The following is an 18795-nucleotide window of genomic DNA, read 5'->3' on the forward strand; positions in this document are numbered from 1 at the left end:
TGATCTAGCACAGGAAGAGAACTCTTCTTTAATAAAGTACCTTTCCTTCTCTCCCACCCTCTGTTAATCCATAAGTTCATACTAGCCTCGTCCATCCAACCCTTGTCATTTACGTGAACAATACTGGTGGTATTTCAAAAGGTTTTGGCATTGTTTTGTGCTTGAAAATTATGATTTGGTTTTTGTTTGCATTCCAAGTCCATGACGCTTCATAAACCTGTAGCATCAACCAACTTCACTCTTATAGTCTGTTAAGTTCCATTGTAGTGCTAGCTTACAAGCGTATATTTGAATCATTTTTGTATTAATTCCAATGCTGTTTTGACATTGTCCTTGAGTTCATTTCAACATGTCATCTTATAGTTTGTCATTTTGCATTCAATCATCTGTTGTCATTTTGCATTCAATCATCTGTTGTCATTTTGCATTCAATCATCTGTTGTCATTTTGCATTCAATCATCTGTTGTCATTTTGCATTCAATCATCTGTTGTCATTTTGCATTCAATCATCTGTTTGCACATTTAGTCTTTCTCAGTTTTTTCAGTTCTGCTTTACTAGCCCACCAGCCATGAATAGTTTTTTCTGTTGATGGAGGGTCAAAATGCCACTTAGCTGCTCTTTTTCCATGTTCTGCATATGCTATTACTTGCAGCTTCTAGCCTATACTGTATGATACCTTTTATTGGTAGCTAGTTTCATAATGGAAAAAATAAAAGTATTGTATTATTACCAGTAACACACATCACTTTCAGTTCAAGTTCATTGGCACTGTAGATTGCAATGACACATGGGCTACACAGTTTTCTGGGTTTTTGATGGCAGAGTGGGAGGGGGCAGTGTTAGAAAGCTTGTGAATCCTTGCAACTCATGTTCATCACATCGGTGCACTGCTGCTGCCAGTTGAATCCAGTATTGCCAGATAGAGAGAGGTTTCCCGTATCATCAAATATAGGCCATTTTTAAGACTGGCAGGAATTTTAAATCAAACACTGGACGTCTTTATATTAATTTTGAGTATGACGCATCTGAATTTTGGAGGCAATTTTTCTGAGAAAAAAGTGTGTTTTATAGTCTGTAAAATACAGTAATATCTGTATTTGTCTGTGCTGTTAAAAATCAATATTCTGTATTAGAGTTGACACCAGCTTTCAACTGTGAAGCACAAGCAGCAGCAGATGAAAACAGTAGTCTCCGAAAACCCATATTGATAATGTTTCGTTGAATGGTTGTAGATGACCCAGCATTGAAATCTGCAGCAATTTATGGTAGGGTCATACTTCTGTCACACTGGGCAATTCTCTTCAGTCGTTGTTGGTTTCATTCTTCCAGGATGTTTTTCTGGCCGCAGCAATGTCAGAGATTTGATATTTTACCAGATTCCTGATGTTCACGGTACACACGTGAAATGGTTGTATTGGAAATCCACTCTTCATCACTACCTCGGAGATGCTGTGTCCCATCGCTCGTGTGCCATCTATAACACCACATTCAAACTCACTTAATAGTATTTTTACATTAATTGGCAGTGAGCAAATATTAAATTAGTTGTTGATCTTCCCTTTCCGAATCCATGGTGTACATAGCCTTGGACAACTGGGAAATTCAGGAAAAACCCTGTAATTTTTGCATCCAGGAAAAAGTGGGAATTTTTTGTTTTAGTTTTCAATTAAATTTTTGTAATTTTGACAGGTAAGAACTGATAGTCTAACAAAGAATTTTACTTTAGCCTGCTACTGCAGAATAATACTGCAGCAGTAAAACATAAATGAGAGAAGAATTCCAAAATGAAAGAGTAGTTGCAAAGAAAATGTTCCGTGTTCAACAATAGAACACAGTGCACACACAAGCGTCTTCCAACAGCAAAATGTATTAAAGGCTTTAGGATGAAGACTGTGCAATACTTCTCAACAATAAATTGCATTCTATGAACATGGCATCACAACTGTTGGCGCTTCTAACAGCTTGGGATAATATTGTGAATAATGGTTTGAGAAGTGTTGTACTTTCGAAGTAAGTTTCCTTTTACAGGAGACGAATTATGTTACGTGTGAGAACAATCAGTGTGTTTGACCCTCATTCAAAACTTAACGCTTTGGGGGCAAGTCACATAGAATAATTTTCAGGTCCAGAAGAGCAGCCATTCATGCCATTATTTAAAATTTTACCGGCTCATTTGTGTTTGATGTATCTTGAAGGGTAACACAGGCTAAAAAAGACCAGGCTTTGAGATTGGTCTTTCATATTTATTTTAGTTCTTTCGTAGATTACAAATTATGCAGTAATGGTGTCAGAAAGTGTAATTATCCTTCAGAACAGTGTAAGGTGAGTTCTTGAGCAATGTCACACATAATTGGCTGTTCTCTTGAAAGATTGGAGTGCTCAATGGAATATGTATTCAGCCAGGTAACCACAAACTGTTCAGTGCACAGCAGTGAAATTTATAATCATGCTTGTCAAAAATATTCGGCTGCTGCAATTTAAGCTGTGCTCTTTTGGATCCTGCCTAATCACACCCTCAGATAAAAAAAAAAAAAAAGCAAAAAATTTTTGATGACCAATATTGCACGTGGAAGCTTAGCTTTCCTTGTAGCAATACTGTATGTATATTAATTTAAACCATAAACTTTGCATATTTGTGTGTCCATGCTTTTTATCAGTGATGTTGCTATTGGCTGACTACTACACATGTCCTGTGCTCTGAATATCTGCTGTCATTAGCTGGCGAGAGCGTGTGACATAAGCTATGATTGACTAACAAAAGTGCTTCACACAATGCAATCTCAATTTCAGTGCTATGGAAGCTACCGTGCTGTATTTGGTGGAATTTGTATTTATACATAATATGAAAATATGCAGTGTACATGTTGTGACACATCAGAAGTCTTTCCAAGATGCGGTGTTTTTTGCTGGGTTTTATTTCCTAAAGTGCTGGGAAGTTATATGCTAGTATGTAAAACTTTTATCATTCAGAGGATTCATAAGTTTTATAGCTCCAATGAAAAGTATACTATCACTTAACATGGAAAAAAATATATGTTCACCAAGGGTGTAGTGTAGTTTCACCCGACAAAAATGTATTTTTAACTGGGAAATTGGGGAATTTATTTTCTTTGTCTGCATATACACCTTGTGAATCTATACTCTTGTTCCAGGAGTTTTTCTTCCGTGAGGGTTCTGATCATATGCTCTATAATTCTTTCATTAAGTTAAACCACTGGAAATGTTGAGATGATACCTCAAATTACAGCATTTCTATCTATACCCTCTCTTCACATTTGGGATTGTGATGTTCATTTTCCAATCAGCAGGTATCTTCCCTCCTTTCCATACCTTACAAAAGAGTAGATCGATTGTTTTCCCCACAACTTCCATGGATTTGATCATTTCTCCATTCCTTGACCGCTTGACTGTGAGTGGCTTGTCAAATTATAGATCTGTGCATCCTGTACAGGGAAGACAGGGACCAGGGATTGCTCAGAGTATTAACTGATCCTCCTAACTGACAAGTTCGAGGTTCTGTCTTTCACTGAAATTGATACTGTGCCATTGATACTTACTTCATGTTTTGGGGAAACCTCCTTTTTCGTGTGTCATGAGGAGACAAATGCAGAAAGGGTAGGGGCCTATTAATTGTTGGCTGTTCAAACATACGGCGAATACTGGTATCCCTTAGTGAAATGGCAGGAAGGAACACCAGGTGCACTCTCTGTGTATGGCTGGGAGCCTAATTTAACATATTGAAGAGGCTATCACGGCAGCCGTTGAGGAAACAAATGCTGGCAACTGCAGATTATGGTTCATGTTGGAACAAATGATGGCTGTTGTCTGGGCTGTGACGTCATATTTGGATCATCCCAGTGTCTGGCAGAGAAGGTTGAGAAGATCAGCGTTGCGGACAGAGTTTCAACAAAGCTCACAATTTGCAGAAGAACAGTTCATAATGGGGAGGGGGGCTCTCCTTGGTATAAAGTCACTGTAAAGAGGTTTGTGAAGAAAAAAGACTATTGCATAGTAGGTGTGATACAGAGCATAGGGCTATAAGTAGGGAGATGCCAAATAAAATGTGTTTAGCTGTCAAGAGAGCAGTGCATATCACCTTCAGTGAATACCCTAGTAAAGTATTGTTGAACAATCTACCACAAAACCGTAACAAATTCGTAGCATATGTAAAGGCTGCTAGCGACACCAAAGTTAGTATCCAGATACTCATGGATGAGACAGGAACTGAAAATTAGGGTTGCAAAGCAAAAGCAGAAATGCTTAACTCCATTTTCAAATGTGCCTTTATGAAGCAACACATATGAGAATCCCCCAAATTTAATCATCATACCACTGAAATATGAGTGAAATAATTGTTAGGCTCCGTTGTGTTGAGGAACAGTTGAAGTTGTTAAAACGGAACAAAGCTCCAGGGCCTGATGAAATCCCTACCAGATTATATACAAACAAAAACCTGTGCTCCACAGTAGTAAAAAAGCACAGGTCATAACTGTTTACAAGAAGGGTAGTCGAAGTGATCCACGAAACTACCATCCAGTATCCTTCACATTGTTCGTTATGGAATCTTAGAACATATTCGGAACATAAACATAGTGATGATGATATATTTCGAACAGAATGACCTCCTCCATGCCAACCGGCATGGATTCCAAAAACAATGATCATGTGGAACAAAACTTACACTCTTCTCACATGACATACTTTTCAGCGTTGGATCAGTGCAGTCAGATAGATCCGTAATTCTTGATGTCTGGAAAGCATTTGACTCAGTACAACATTCACACATATTTTCAAAAGTAAGACAGGGTATCAAGCGAAATTTATGACCGGATTGAGGATTTTTTAGTAGGGAGATTGCAGCGCATATCATTTTATAAGGAGAGTCATCATTGGATGTAAAAGTAATTTTGGATGTGCCCCAGGGAAGTTTGTTGGGGCACTTGCTGTTAATGTTGTATATTAATAACCTAGCAGACAATATTAATAGTAACCTCAGACTATTTGCAGACGATGCAGCCATCTGTAATGAAGCACTGTCTAAAAGAAGCTGCATAAATATTCAGTCAGCTCTTGATAAGATTTCAAAGTGATTCAAAGGTTGGCAGCTTGCTTTAACTGTTAAGAAATGTAAAATCGTGCGTTTCACAAAATGAAAGAGCATAGTGTCCTATATAATATCAGAAAGTCACAGTTGGAATTAGCCAACTCGTGCAAATACCTGAGTGTAACACTTTGTAGGAATATGAAATGTAAGGGTCTCATAGGCTCAGTCGTGAGTAAAGCCGGTAGCTGACTTGAGTTTATTGGTCAAGGGAACCATACCAAATAGGACTAAAAGGTGATTTTGAATGTATACAGAGAATGGCGGCATGAATGGTCACAAGTTCGTTTGACCCACGGGTGTATGTTACTGAGATGTGGAAAGAATTGACATGACAGACTCTTGAGATAAACATAAACTGTCCCTGGAAAGCCTACTTACAAAGTTTCGAGAACCAGCCTTAAATGATGACTCGAGGAATACAGTACAACCCCCTATGTATCACTCACATATGAATTGTGAGGGCAAGATTAGATTAATGACAGCATGCAGAGAGGCATTTAAACAATCATTCTTCCTGTGCTGCATATGTGAATGGAATGGGAAGAAAACCTAATAACTGGTATAGTGGGAGGTATTCTGTGCCATGCACTTCAGTGGTTTGCAGCATATAGATGTAGATGTATATTCAACATCATTGCAAGTTATGTCTGTCCCATTGCGTGAGTCAGATGGATGTAACACAACACTGTCTTCTTGTGTACACTGTATATAATTTACATTTAACATCTCATCAAAGTAAGACTTCAAAGTTTCTTTAATCATATAACATCCACAATGAAATTTCCATTATTGCCTGTTAGATATTTGGAATGTTCTAGTTTTATCATCCCATATATCATTTTCTTATTTCCGTTAACTATCTCTCTCAGTTCATCATTCTTTGTGTTGGCCACTTCTCTTGTTCCTCTGGAACAACTAGCCTTGCTTGATTCTTATTGATTCTGGATTGTTCCTTATTATGATCAGTCTTGTCTCTAAAGTGTTTTCTAAACATGTTGTTCTTATTCAGGACCACAGTTCTAGTTCTGTCATTCCACCATCGAGTTTCCTTCCATTTTCTTGTGCCACTGGTTCACCCACAGACCTTCCAGGTTATTGGAACAAGATTTCCTTTCAGATCTTTCCATTCCTCTTTGGCTGTTTTTGTGTTTGACCTTGGAAATAGTCTTGACATTGTCTTGGAACGTTACCACTTTATCACTGGCCTTCAGTTTCCATGTCCTGATTCTTTTTTTTTTTCCATCTGTGTCCTTCTTACTTATTTTAGCTTATTGAACATAAAGTGGCCAATGAGGAGTCTGTGATCTCTTTCCAAGGAAACACTAGAGGTCACTTTACCATCCAACAGTCTATTTTGCTTTCGTTTCTCTATCAGAATACGTCTATAAGATATATGTGGTGTCTGTTCTTTTGGACATGTTCGAATGTTCAAATCCCAGTCTGTCAAAAAATTTTCAGCTAGCCCCATTGGTACAAATCAATGCCAACTGGCAACTAATGTCTTTAGGTTTAATGATCTTATGGCTTTTTTAATTTTGAAACAGAGTTCCCTACCACAAAGTTCTTTTTCGTACTGAAGTAATGGAGTGTATTATCTTTAGATTTCCCTGGACCACCATCCATGTTAGTCTAGAATATTCTCATACCCACCTCTTGCAGTCCCCACTTGGGCATTCATATCACCCATGATAATTGAAAAACAAGCTCAAGCTGTAAAGAGTTCAAGACAAAAAACCTCATAGCATCTGAGATGGTATTGACATACGTGACTCATGGATACTACCAGCTATCGAGAGTAACATATGATTTAAAACTCGGAGACAGTTTCAGGTACAAGTGTAGGGTGATATCTGACATTGAGCAGAAAGGACATATGTGGACAGTTTCAAAGAGGCAGAGTAGTTGAACTGTAATTGCTGGAGGAGCCTCATTCGCCAACCCATCAAATAATATGGAACTACTTGGAATGGGGACAGTGGTGATGATGGTGGCATCAGCGCAATATGTGAATACTATCCTTTGTGGAAACATGACAACTGATGGGAACAGTCTTCTCTTGTTTGAAACAGCAGGATAATCCTACAGGCTAGACATCTTTTATTACTCTTCGTGATCAAATAACTTAGTTTCAACATGAAATTTAAGCATTTCCTAATATATTTACTGTTTTACAAGCTTGGAGTATAGTTGGCTGTAATTGTCAAAAACTGGCTGTATTTCAGTAAGCAAAATGTATTTCTCCTTTCAAGGCTTGAACTGTAAGTGTGACTTCTAGTGGTGTGTAGAACTTCATACTGTACCTGGACTATAATAACAGTCATTGACAGCTAGTAGCTAACATACCAACAAACAATCAGAATACAAGCATTGTGACACCTTCTGGTCTCTTCACTGTTTTTTATTTTCCTCCACTAACTCGGGTGCCAGTTAACATAATCAGTTGCCGATAATGCTTACAGCTGCTAACCTAATCATTAGAATTGTTTTCGTTATTTCTCTGTGCTGCTCTGAGCAGAATGTCTGAAGCTATCACAGGAAAAGTACAAAAGAATGATGAACTATTGTGATCTTAAATAGTGAACTTAATAGTGCACATTCACAGGGGGCTGAGTAAAACTAACAAACATGGATCCACTTTGCACATGAGAGTACTGGTAAACTATAACTTCCTGCCACTTGCTCTATCTTAATTTTCAAAAGTAAAAGTGTCATAGTGTTAACTATGCAGCTATTTGGTTTGCCTTAAAAATATTCCTCTGTGGTCACCATAATGGTCTTAAATGGGCTATTGTGGTGGTTGTCAGGGTAGGCAAAATCGGACGGTGCATTTCATCTGGGTGTGCCTATTGCAACGGGGAATCATGAAAGTTTTGGGGCACCATTTGAGTTTGTAAGGGGGGACTCTTTATATGCGTAAGGAAAGACGAGGAAGGAATCACAGGAAATAAATTGATAGAAAATGGGAGACACTAGTGAAGGACAGAAGTCGTATGGTTTTGGGATGGAAAAGGAAATTGTTCAAAAACTTTTAAGCTAATAAATTCTCTCTCTCTCTCTCTCTCTCTCTCTCTCTCTCTCTCTCTGTGTGTGTGTGTGTGTGTGTGTGTGTGTGTGTGTGTGTGTGTGTGTGTGTGTGTACGTACTTCTTAGTTTTAAAGTTGGTGAGGAAACAGTATGAGGCTGGCAATGGAATCGCATGAAAAATGATGGGTAATGGTCACATGAAGTTTTTTTCAAGTATAAAATGTCATTGTAAGCATAATTCTTAGCAGACATGTATAGTGTGTATTCCCTGTGTGTGTTGAAAATCTTAAGGGGGGAAATGGAATTTTTTGCAGTTTTATTGATTAATGTTTAGAAGTAATTAAGACTCATATATTTAGGTGATATGTAAGATGTACTTCAGCTTAAAACAAAACTTTGTAAAAGTACTTTCCTTTCCTATTTACAGGAGCAGTTTCTCATACAAATTATGTGTTCCGCTCTACGCTCGTGTTAATCCAGTATTTGGTGCAATACCTGCGAAAACAAATTGACAATCCATCTGTCACACTCACATTGCCTTCGAAAAGAGTACTACAGACAATACGGACTATGTGCACTTTAGAATTTCCAGCAAATTGTGCTGAAGAGAGTGAAGGCATTACTGCTATTTTGTCATCATCAAAGGTGCCCGAGGCAACTGTGAAACATTTGAGTAAGTAATTTTCCCACAGTTTTAATATATATATATATATTTGTGTGTGTTTGTGGGGGGGGGGGGGGGGGTGGATGTGCGAGTTTGTGTGGATTGGTTTTTTGGACCTTTTTGTGACGCCATAATTTACGACCTTTGTAGTTTATTGCTCTCATGTCAAATGAAAACAAAACAGATTTCTGTGCCTGGGAACTATCGAGTGAATTAAAATCCATTTGTATAATTACCGAAGGATGAAATATGTTATTAGTTTCAGATGTTATTTTATTTCCACCTTTCTGACAGTCGAGCATAAATTGCCTTGCAGAAAAATGAAGTTATTTTTGTCGTTTTGCCAAAGTAATTTGGCTTTTATTAATCTTTCCCGCTGAGGCAGTCAATTTATTTGAAATGAAGTATTTAATTCCTCACTATTGGTTGGTTTCTACTGTTTTCTGCATTTCAGGTGCAAGTTTTTATCTTCTAGCACTATGGCACTATGCCATAATAAAGAACCAAACATGAGATAATACACTACTATTCCTCCCAGAAAATCTACATCCGAATCTGGACGTACAAATGTACATTTTAAGCCGAATTATGCATTTTAGTATGGTTCACAAAATTCTGATGATCTTTGAATATCTTCCAATGTCTTGTTTCTTTTATGACATAATTTAAGATCTTTTAATGTTTTACACGTACAAACATATGGGCTTCCTGCATCGTCGTAGCTGTGGAAGCCTGGTGACACCTGTTATCTGGAACTCTCTGGCAGCTGCTGAAACAAACTTATTTCTAACAGGCCACAGGAAAATATTGCAAATTGTTGTTTGAAAAGCATTACTTTCAAAGCAAATTTCCTTTTACGCAAGGTAAACTGTGTGCACGAATGTACAATGAATTTCTTAAATCAGAGCATTTGAGTCTCATTTAAAAATCAACTTTTTGAGGACGACTATTTAGAATAATTTTGAGCCCAGAAGATCAGACTTTTTTGCCATTGTTAAAGATTTTACTGGCACATTTGTGTGATGTACCTTAAAGTGTACCACGCGCAAAAAAAAAAAAAAAAATCAAAATTATATGTGAAATCTTAGCTTCTCTTGAAGCTTCTTAATCTCAGAGACTAATATTATATGTGAAAGCTTTTCTTTTCTTATAGCAACACTATGTATATTAATTTAAACAATTAATTTTTCTTATTTGTGTGTTCATGCTACTTGACAGTGATGTTGCTATTGACTCACTACTTCACGTGTCCTATACTCTGAATATCCACTGCAATCGGCTGGCAAGATCACATGACATGAGCTATCACTGACTTACTTCAAAGTGCATCGCAATCTTGATTTCAATGCTTCAGAAAGTAACATGGGGTGTTTGGTGGAATTTGAATTTATGCTTTCATAATACAAAAATATGCAGTGTACGTGTTGCTGCACACAAGACATCTTTCCAAAACGTGTTTTTTTTCCCCCTGAGTTTCATTTTCTAAAGTGCATTCTATGTCATTGTATAAAACCATAACCAGTCAAAGGATTGATAAGTTTTACAGTTTAGCATGGAAAAAGTGTATTTTCATCTGGGAAACAGTGTATTTCTAACCAGGAAATCGGGGAAAAATCCAGGAACTCTTTTTTTCCTCCTCATCCACGTATACACCCTAGATTAACAAAAACATTGATGGCTGTTAATACATTAGAATGTCTTAAAGTTTTATTTTCAGTGACATAGTAGTAAGATATCTAATACATAAGTTGGATCTACTTCCAAGAGCGGAACAACCCTAATGTATGAGAACTACTGCTACTGACCAATCATCGTGTATTTTATGAACAAAGTACAGTTTTTAGGTTTTTTAGACCATGATCTTTCTACTGAAAATGGTTTAAAAGAGTTTGTAGAAGACTTCTTTTTTTGCGTCGAAAATAGCTACTTTTAGAAAAACTGTCAACATTGCCCTCAGTGTGGGAGCTATTGGAAAGCAGTAGGAGAATAAATTTTTTTATTCTAAGATCCTGCTTTGGTAAGTTTATATGTGCAGAGTTTCAAGTTTATCCCGCAATTTCTTTTGGAAATATAAAGAGGTAAATTTCACATTTTTTCATGTATATTTTTTTGACCAACCTTGCTTCAAATTATTCACATCAAAAATGGTCAGGTAATCCTTTTTTCTTTGTTATTTTACATAAGAGAGCTTAAAAGTGGTACAAGATGGCCTAGTTTTGTTTCTTTCGAGATAATATTGCCAGAAATATTATTTCTCAACTTGCAGGTGCACAGTCGATAGCTGTGCTATTGAGTCAAACAAATGACTATATATCTGAAAGAATTCAATTAGTGATAGTAAAACTTTACCAATGCTTACTGGGAACATGTGCAAATGTTAACACACAATTTCAGGAACTTTTTCTGAAATTAAACCACTCGGTATGGAACGGCCCAAATGTGAAATGACCAACAAACATAAACCTATGGCTAAAAATAGATTCTAAGTATTATCTTTACTTCTGAAGGACTGGTACTTATGGTAGCAGACAAATCCACATAATTATTTCCAGAATTTAAATATCCTGGTGTACAAGTTGCATGTAATAGTTTCAGAGTTCCCTTCTCCATGATGTGATATTACAAGACACACATCTACCACACAAATGCCTCATTAGAGAGGAATTAAAGAACATAACCCCAGTCACCACCATAAGTGTTACATAATGTAAATAGACCTTAATTTTATTTTGCACCATAATGTGAAGTAACATTAAGAGCTATTGCCCATCTTTAATGATCTGGATATTGAGGATACATCTGTCCACATTCTTGTGCAACATGTTCCAAATTTGCACATATTCACCTATTAAAGTTTGGGTGTGCTGATACTTCACAGAAAAATATCTTAGGGCAGATACCAAGTTCTGGGCAGTTTCATTACACTGTTGCTACAGCAGCTTTTGGCCATTCCATAAGTGCAACACATAGTGAAATTGAGACAGCAACTCCATTTTTTCATCGACTTTTGTGGAAGCAAACTAGATTGCTAGCACAGTTGACTTCTATGCACGAGAAGTTCGACTCAAATTCCCATTTGGCAATAAAGATTTAGATTTCCTTAAATTGATCAGGGTAAATGCTGGGACAGCTCGTTTGGTCGGGAAGGGAAATGCCTAATTTCCTGCCGTCTAGGGACTCGGAAGTATTTTTGTGAGTATGTGTGTAGTGAGATGGGTCCCCAAGCCATTTAGTACTTCTTCCATTCTTGTGCTGTAATTTTACACTCTGACCACATCATTTCTCCACATTATTCTCTTGGACACATTCCCTGCTGACAACCTACCTCATTTGTGGGACATCAATTCTGCCTTATCCCTCCTCCCTCTTTGTTCCCTTATTTTACACCACATATTTTGGTTAACTTATGTTCAGTCCCCTTATCTGGTTTTGTGCTGCATCATTTCAGTATTTTTTTTTTTTTTTTATTGTGGAGGCCCTGTGAGAAAGGTTGTTCAGTACACAGTGAGGTGTAAAGCCTGTGTGTGGGGTCATCAGATAACCTTATGGTAGTAGTCTGCTGACCCCACAGGTAGCACTATTCATGCCTGAGCTGTCACTTAACCGTGCATGCTGCGGAGTAGATGTCTGTTTTTGTAGAGGCATTAGGACTCTGGGCACTGGCCACTGCACTAGCCTGCCTTTGCTCTGCCTGGGTGGCACCCATGGGGAGACACTTTATTCGGAGCAGGCAGATATTTGGTATTTTGAAATGACTAAACTTATCAGATGGTGGCAGTGAAGCCCTGGCAGTCTCTTCAGACTGACCACAATTCAGTGTCAATTGCTACAACTCTAGAAACCTTCCCCCTTTGGCTACAACATGGCAGAAAAACAAAACAAAGTGACTTGCAGACAGTTATTCCCCTCAGCTCCTGGTTTGCACCTGAACATTTGGAGGGTCCTTTCCCTCTACTAACCCAATATTTTTGTGGAGAATATGGGAGATGTGTTTGGCAAAATCTCTTCCCTCTGCAATTTATGAAGTAATCCCATTTTGATTAAGAGGGTAAATCATGCCAAGTCCCAGGTGTTACTCTTGAAAACAACTTACTGACATATCTGTTACCATTGCATTCCGTAAGAACCTCAGCATGGTTCAGGGATTAATTTTTCACCAGGAAATAACACTGCAGACAGATGAACACAAACATGTGCACAGGTGAAGGATCCACTTGTTGAGACCCGCCAGATAACAAGGCAAACATCAGTGAATTCATCCTCACTTCTTAGGGAGATTGGCTTCCAGAAAAGACCTACACCATGTGTTACTGCTGCAATGTGAAACCATATTTCCTACCCCTGTAGAGGTGTATTTAATGCCAGCACTTCAGTCATGTGTGCCCGGGGTACATACTGATTTGTGGAGGCTGTGCTCGTCCACTTGACAAAAGTTCACCATGTGCGCTGCCACCTGTCTGTAGCAACTGTGTGAACAACCAACCCACGTGATCCTTAAAGCCTTCTAACGTACAGAGGGAACCCAAAATCCAGAAGTTGATGGTCATGGGTCACCTCTCATATTTTGAAGCTTGGAGAAAATATGATTTTTTTTAAAATTTTGTATTGATGATATTGACCAAATCAGAGTTGGCAGTAGCTGGTGTATTTACTCCCTCATCATTGATGTCCAGTTGTTGTGCAAATAGAATTGACCATATGGGCAATAGACCTTCCTCTCATGGTTCCTGTGGCATCATGTGTGGGAATCATTCCATGCATCCAGTCGGAGAGGCAGCATCGTCGTCCTGTATATTGATGACAAGGCTCTCTTTTTGGGAATCCTCTCTTCAGATTCACACAGATTAGAAATCCACACTAGCCATTGGCTGAAGAAGGAGCCAGAGCTTGTGGGGTCACAGGGCTTCCTGCTCTTCTTCTGTCCATGCACTCACAGCAGATAAGCCCTCACAAGAATCTCTGCTGCTAAAAGTTGTGAAAGAGGGGGAGGAGGAGGATGTTCATTGACATTGTTCCATTCCCACATGTGACAAACACTGAAGTTGGGGTGTGACCTGCCAGGCCTCTTCAGGCCACACACGTTCAGGTGGCTTGCGGAGTATGGATGTAGATGTAGAACCCGAACACTGTCAGTTTGATGATCCAGTGGATCTGCAATGGATGTTACTGTCATCTGCCAGAACTACAAAAACTAATTTCCTCTTGGTCTGCGATCTGTGTTGCTATCCAACAAACACAATTCAGCGATGATCATTCCCTAACTCTTCTCAAGGTTACTGTGGTTTCTTTCAGAACCTCAGAACCATACTTGGCCCTAGAGAGCATCAGAAGGGATCTGTACATTGGTTTGTGCAGATTCATCAGTGAGTGTGCGGCGGGGCGGGTTGTTATCTCGCTATCCTTTAAACAATCAGTCCACCAACCGAGGTAGGTTTCAGGTTGTCTGTCCCTTCACTCTGCGATGTAGATACTGGTTTAGCCGACAAATGCAGTGTTGACAAGAACTCGACTAAATACCTACCACACACAAGCCACACAACTCCAGTCCATGGGCAGTAGCTGAAAGTTAGTTAAACAATCAAGTGTTCGGGATTCTTGCATGACTCGTGTGAAAAAAGTCTGAAATTTCCTTTTAGTTGGTTGATTATTTCTAAAACAAGGAAAATGTCTATGAAATCCGTATTTAATACCCGGACACTAATTATGCAATGTTACTGTCTTTGTAACAAGTTCACGCCCAAAAGCAGGCAGAAGGGATTTAGTCCGACCCAATATTTTAAATGTTCTTAACTGTCTCTGACCCATGACTCTTTGCAAGTTAACACAATCAGTTGTTCAGAAATCTTCTTGTATGGAAGTGCTTGAAAGAATGTCTTGTAATTTGCATGAAATGTGTCAGACAGAGTTTATGTACCACTTGAAATGTTCACACGTGAAATCTCCTAAAATAAATCACTCACAAAGCTCAACCTTTCTCAAAATACTCAACAATGCTTTTCATCAACTACACGAGAACTGATCAAACTTGCAGGTTTGTTCCTCTTGGTACAAATTTGATCAGTGCGATTTAACACAGAAGACGACTCCTGAATGACTATATTGAGTGTCAAGGCAGCTTCATTGGGGAAGCCATTAAAAGTATCTCGCATTGAAGTCCGCACTAAATTTTGTGCTTCAGTAAAACATTGCCAATCTTGGAGATTTTGTGGTCTTTTAAATTTGGCACACTTTTTTCTTTGCTTCATCTACAAAAATGAGAAGAAAGATTAAGGTGTAATGTCTTACATAACTCACATAGGGCAAGCCTGGTGAAGGAAGTTAGGTTTGTTGGTGGTTAAGGGACTAAATAGCGAGGTCATCAGACCCTCAAGCAAGGGATAGTTTATTATGCTGTCTTGTTATCTTGTTGTAGCTTGCAATGGAGCCGGGAGGAGAGCAGGTTTCGGTTTTCACGCTTGCACAGCTGACACTGGCCACTGGGCCGAGCGAGCCGTTGTACTTGCTTAATGCTGTGTGCAGTATGTTACATGTACTCTGTGGATTTGAAGAAGTACTATTAAATATTAAGCGATCTTTTTCATTCTTAGTGTATCAAATTCTAAGGATAATAGAACCATACTGCTAAAATTTCAAATTGATAACTTCACATTTTTCGGCGGTATAAATTTTTACCTTAAACACACAATAAGCATTCTGTCATTGTGAAACCGAGTTAAGTACTGTAATGTATTCATCTATAGCATCAACTGAAACTATAACCTAGAGGATAGGCTCATGAATCAAATTTTCCGAAATTTTCTTTAGTTTTATTACTATAGATTTCTGACTTAATTAACAGTACATTGAAAAATTATTATTTCATTGTGCTTTCAGAGAGACAGAAAGTGAATGGAGGACATAAGTAAAGTGAGAATGTGACATGTTATTACAACTCACAAGGGAACCTCCCCATCGCACCCCCTCAGGTTTAGTTATAAGTTGGCACAGTGGATAGGCCTTGAAAAACTGAACACAGATCAATCGAGAAAACAGGAAGAAGTTGTGTGGAACTATGAAAAAAATAAGCAAAATATACAAAGTGAGTAGTCCATGCGCAAAATAGGCAACATAAAGGATAGTGTGAGCTCAGGAGCGCCACGGTCCCGTGGTTAGCGTGAGCAGCTGCGGAACGAGAGGTCTTTGGTTCAAGTCTTCCCTTGACTGAAAAGTTTAATTTTTTATTTTCAGACAATTATTATCTGTCTGTCGATCCATCCGATGCGAGGTAACTGCGCCGTAGTATGGGGACGCTACACCTAAACAAACGTCGAAACACATGACGTCAGTCGACTACAGGACAGAAGGATCAGGCACTTTACAATTTTAGTGTGGGAGTAGACGTGATTACCATTCCTCCAGGTTGTACACCTCTTGTGTTACCATTAGATGTGTTTGGTTTCCGGCAAGTGAGATACTTTGTGAAAAGATTCTATGATTTTGCGAAGCTGCAAAGGTACACAGAGCAGTATTGTTTACATGATCGTGTGTCAATTATCAAAGTTCAGGCATAATCAGCTTCACTCTCCAAAATTCCAGGACATGTTCAGATTTGCTGGGACATATGCAGGATTTGATGGTCTACACACGGAAAAATTTGAAAATGTTAAAAACCTATGTTTTGACAGAGCACAGCGAAAACTGTGTGTCTGTGAAACTGTTGCATTCATTTGTTGCAGTTTATGCGACAAACTCTTATGTTTTCATCACTTTTTTGGGAGTGATTATCACATCCACAAGAAAGCCTAAATCAGGCAAGGTAGAAGAAATCTTTTTACCCATTCGCCAAGTGTACAAGCTAGGTGGGTCGACAACATATTCCTGTCATGTGACACACATGCCGTCACCAGTGTCATATAGAATATATCAGACGTGTTTTCCTGTGGAGGAATCAGTTGACCTATGACCTTGCAATCAAATGTTTTCGGTTTCCATTGGAGAGGCACGTCCTTTCGTCTACTAATCGCACGGTTTTGCGGAGCGGTCGCAAAACACAGACACTAAACTTATTACATTGAACAGAGATGTCAATGAACGAACGGACAGATCATAACTTTCCGAAAATAAAATAAGTAAACTTTTCACTCGAGGGAAGACTTGAACCAAGGACCTCTCGTTCCGCAGCTGCTCACGCTAACCATGGGACCACGGCACTCCTTAATGAAATGAACCAAGATGATGTGTTTGGGTTTTTGTGCAGATTTGTCTTGGAACTTTATATTTTCACCTTAAGTAATTAATTTAGCTGTTCAATCGATTAGTGATTTTTGTGAAATCTTTATTCTACTAGGTCTTTCTCAGCTTCTCTAAACCAGTTGGGTTTTGTTTTGCAGTTGAAGAAAAAGTCAGATTTGTGTAATTAATATGTTAAGGGTTCATTCTGAGAAGATGCCCATAAAAATTTATCCTTCTTTTTTGCATTGTATCTGAAAATTTTTAGATTTTCTTGTAGAGAGTTTCATTTTTGATGTGTATTATCTTATCTTGGAGTTTTGGTTCTATGATTTTCCTTAAAATGTTTCTTTCTGTTATCTCAAGTTTCTCCATTTGACCTTTGATGTTCATGTTTAGTGTTTCCACTGCATACAGTGCTTCTGGGTTAATTACTGTCTTGTAAAGTGTAATTTTAAACCCCCATGAAAGGGATTTTTTGTTATACCTATCTTCCGTTAGTTGGAAGGCCAGTTCAAGTCTATTTTTTCTGGATTCCATTACTGTGCTTTCCCCAGAATTCCGACTAATTCATTCTCTGAGATATTTAAATTCTTTTTCTATTTCACCCTTTTGTTCTTGAACTTTGAGGTGTTTATGTGAGTTCTTGATGTTTTTCATGGTCTTAGTTTTTTCGAAGGAGATGTGAAGACCTATTTTAGCTGCTTATTTCTTTAATTCAAAGATTTACTCCTGTGCTTCTTCCATTGTTTCAGCAAACAGGGCCATATCATTTGCAAAGGCAATGTTCTTCTTTTTGCAACCCAATCTTATACCACGCTTTATATTTGTGTTACATTCTCTGAATACTTCCTCAAGTGCACAGTTGAACAGCAGTGGTCAGAGCCCATCTCCCTGTCACACCCTCATTTATATTTCGAAGGGTTCTGAAAGTTCACCAATGAATTTAACTTTCAAAAATGTATTTGTAAGGGTCACTTCTATGATATTAATTGATTTGCTATCCAAACTCATTTCTTCCAGGACTCCTGACAGAGATTCTCTGTCAATCGAATCATGTGCTTTTTTCTAAATCAGTGAAGGAGATTACATAGGTCTTTGCCCTTTATTTTTGGTATGTCATAACGTTTTCGAGGTGTAGTATTTGTTCCGCACATGACTTGCCCTTTCTAAAACCTCCCTGATATTCCCCAATTTGTGGGCCCAATTGGGGCTGTGCTCTGTTCAAAAGGACTTTAGAAGAATCTTGTATGTTGTATACAGCAGTGATATTCTTCTGTAATTGTTGGGGTGGATAGGGCGGATGAGAGTTATTCTCCATTCTGCTGAAATCTCTTCTTCTTTCCAGATTTGATCAAAAACACATTGAAGGGATGCAATATCAGTTTTGTCAGCTTTTTTCCATAGTTCGGCCACTATTTGCTTTTCTCCAGGCGCTTTGTTGTTTTTTCAAGTCTGAAGTTACTTTTAGTAGTTCCTCAGTCATTGGTGGTTCTGAATCTGGCTTCTCACTGTTATTTGCGATGGATTCAAAATTTTCAAAGACCGGTTCTCAGTTCAGGAGCTTGTCAAAGTAGCCTGCTTGTATCTTGCAGATTTCCGTGTTGTAGCGAGCAATGGTCCTATTTACATCTCAAAATTGGAGGGTGTGAGCTTTTTATCTTGATAACCTTTGTTTGAACACTGCGTTAAAGCTTCTTGTGTTGTTTTTAGTAAATTCTTCATCAATTTGGAGAAGAGTTTTGTTTTCATGAGTCGTCTTAATCCTTTTTATACTATTATGTATCAGTTGT

General features: G+C 38.3%; 1 protein-coding gene across 1 annotated transcript in view; it reads left to right on the forward strand.

Annotated features, from left to right (window-relative positions):
- LOC126470301 (protein purity of essence) overlaps positions 1–18795 on the forward strand; it is a 475244-nt gene that overhangs the window by 29491 nt on the left and 426958 nt on the right. The window contains exon 3 of the mRNA XM_050098072.1: positions 8558–8803. Coding sequence (XP_049954029.1) covers positions 8558–8803 — 246 coding nt within the window. The remainder of the gene's footprint in view (positions 1–8557; positions 8804–18795) is intronic.

This window comes from Schistocerca serialis, chromosome 3 (genome assembly GCF_023864345.2).
Source record: "Schistocerca serialis cubense isolate TAMUIC-IGC-003099 chromosome 3, iqSchSeri2.2, whole genome shotgun sequence".
NCBI lineage: Eukaryota > Metazoa > Arthropoda > Insecta > Orthoptera > Acrididae > Schistocerca > Schistocerca serialis.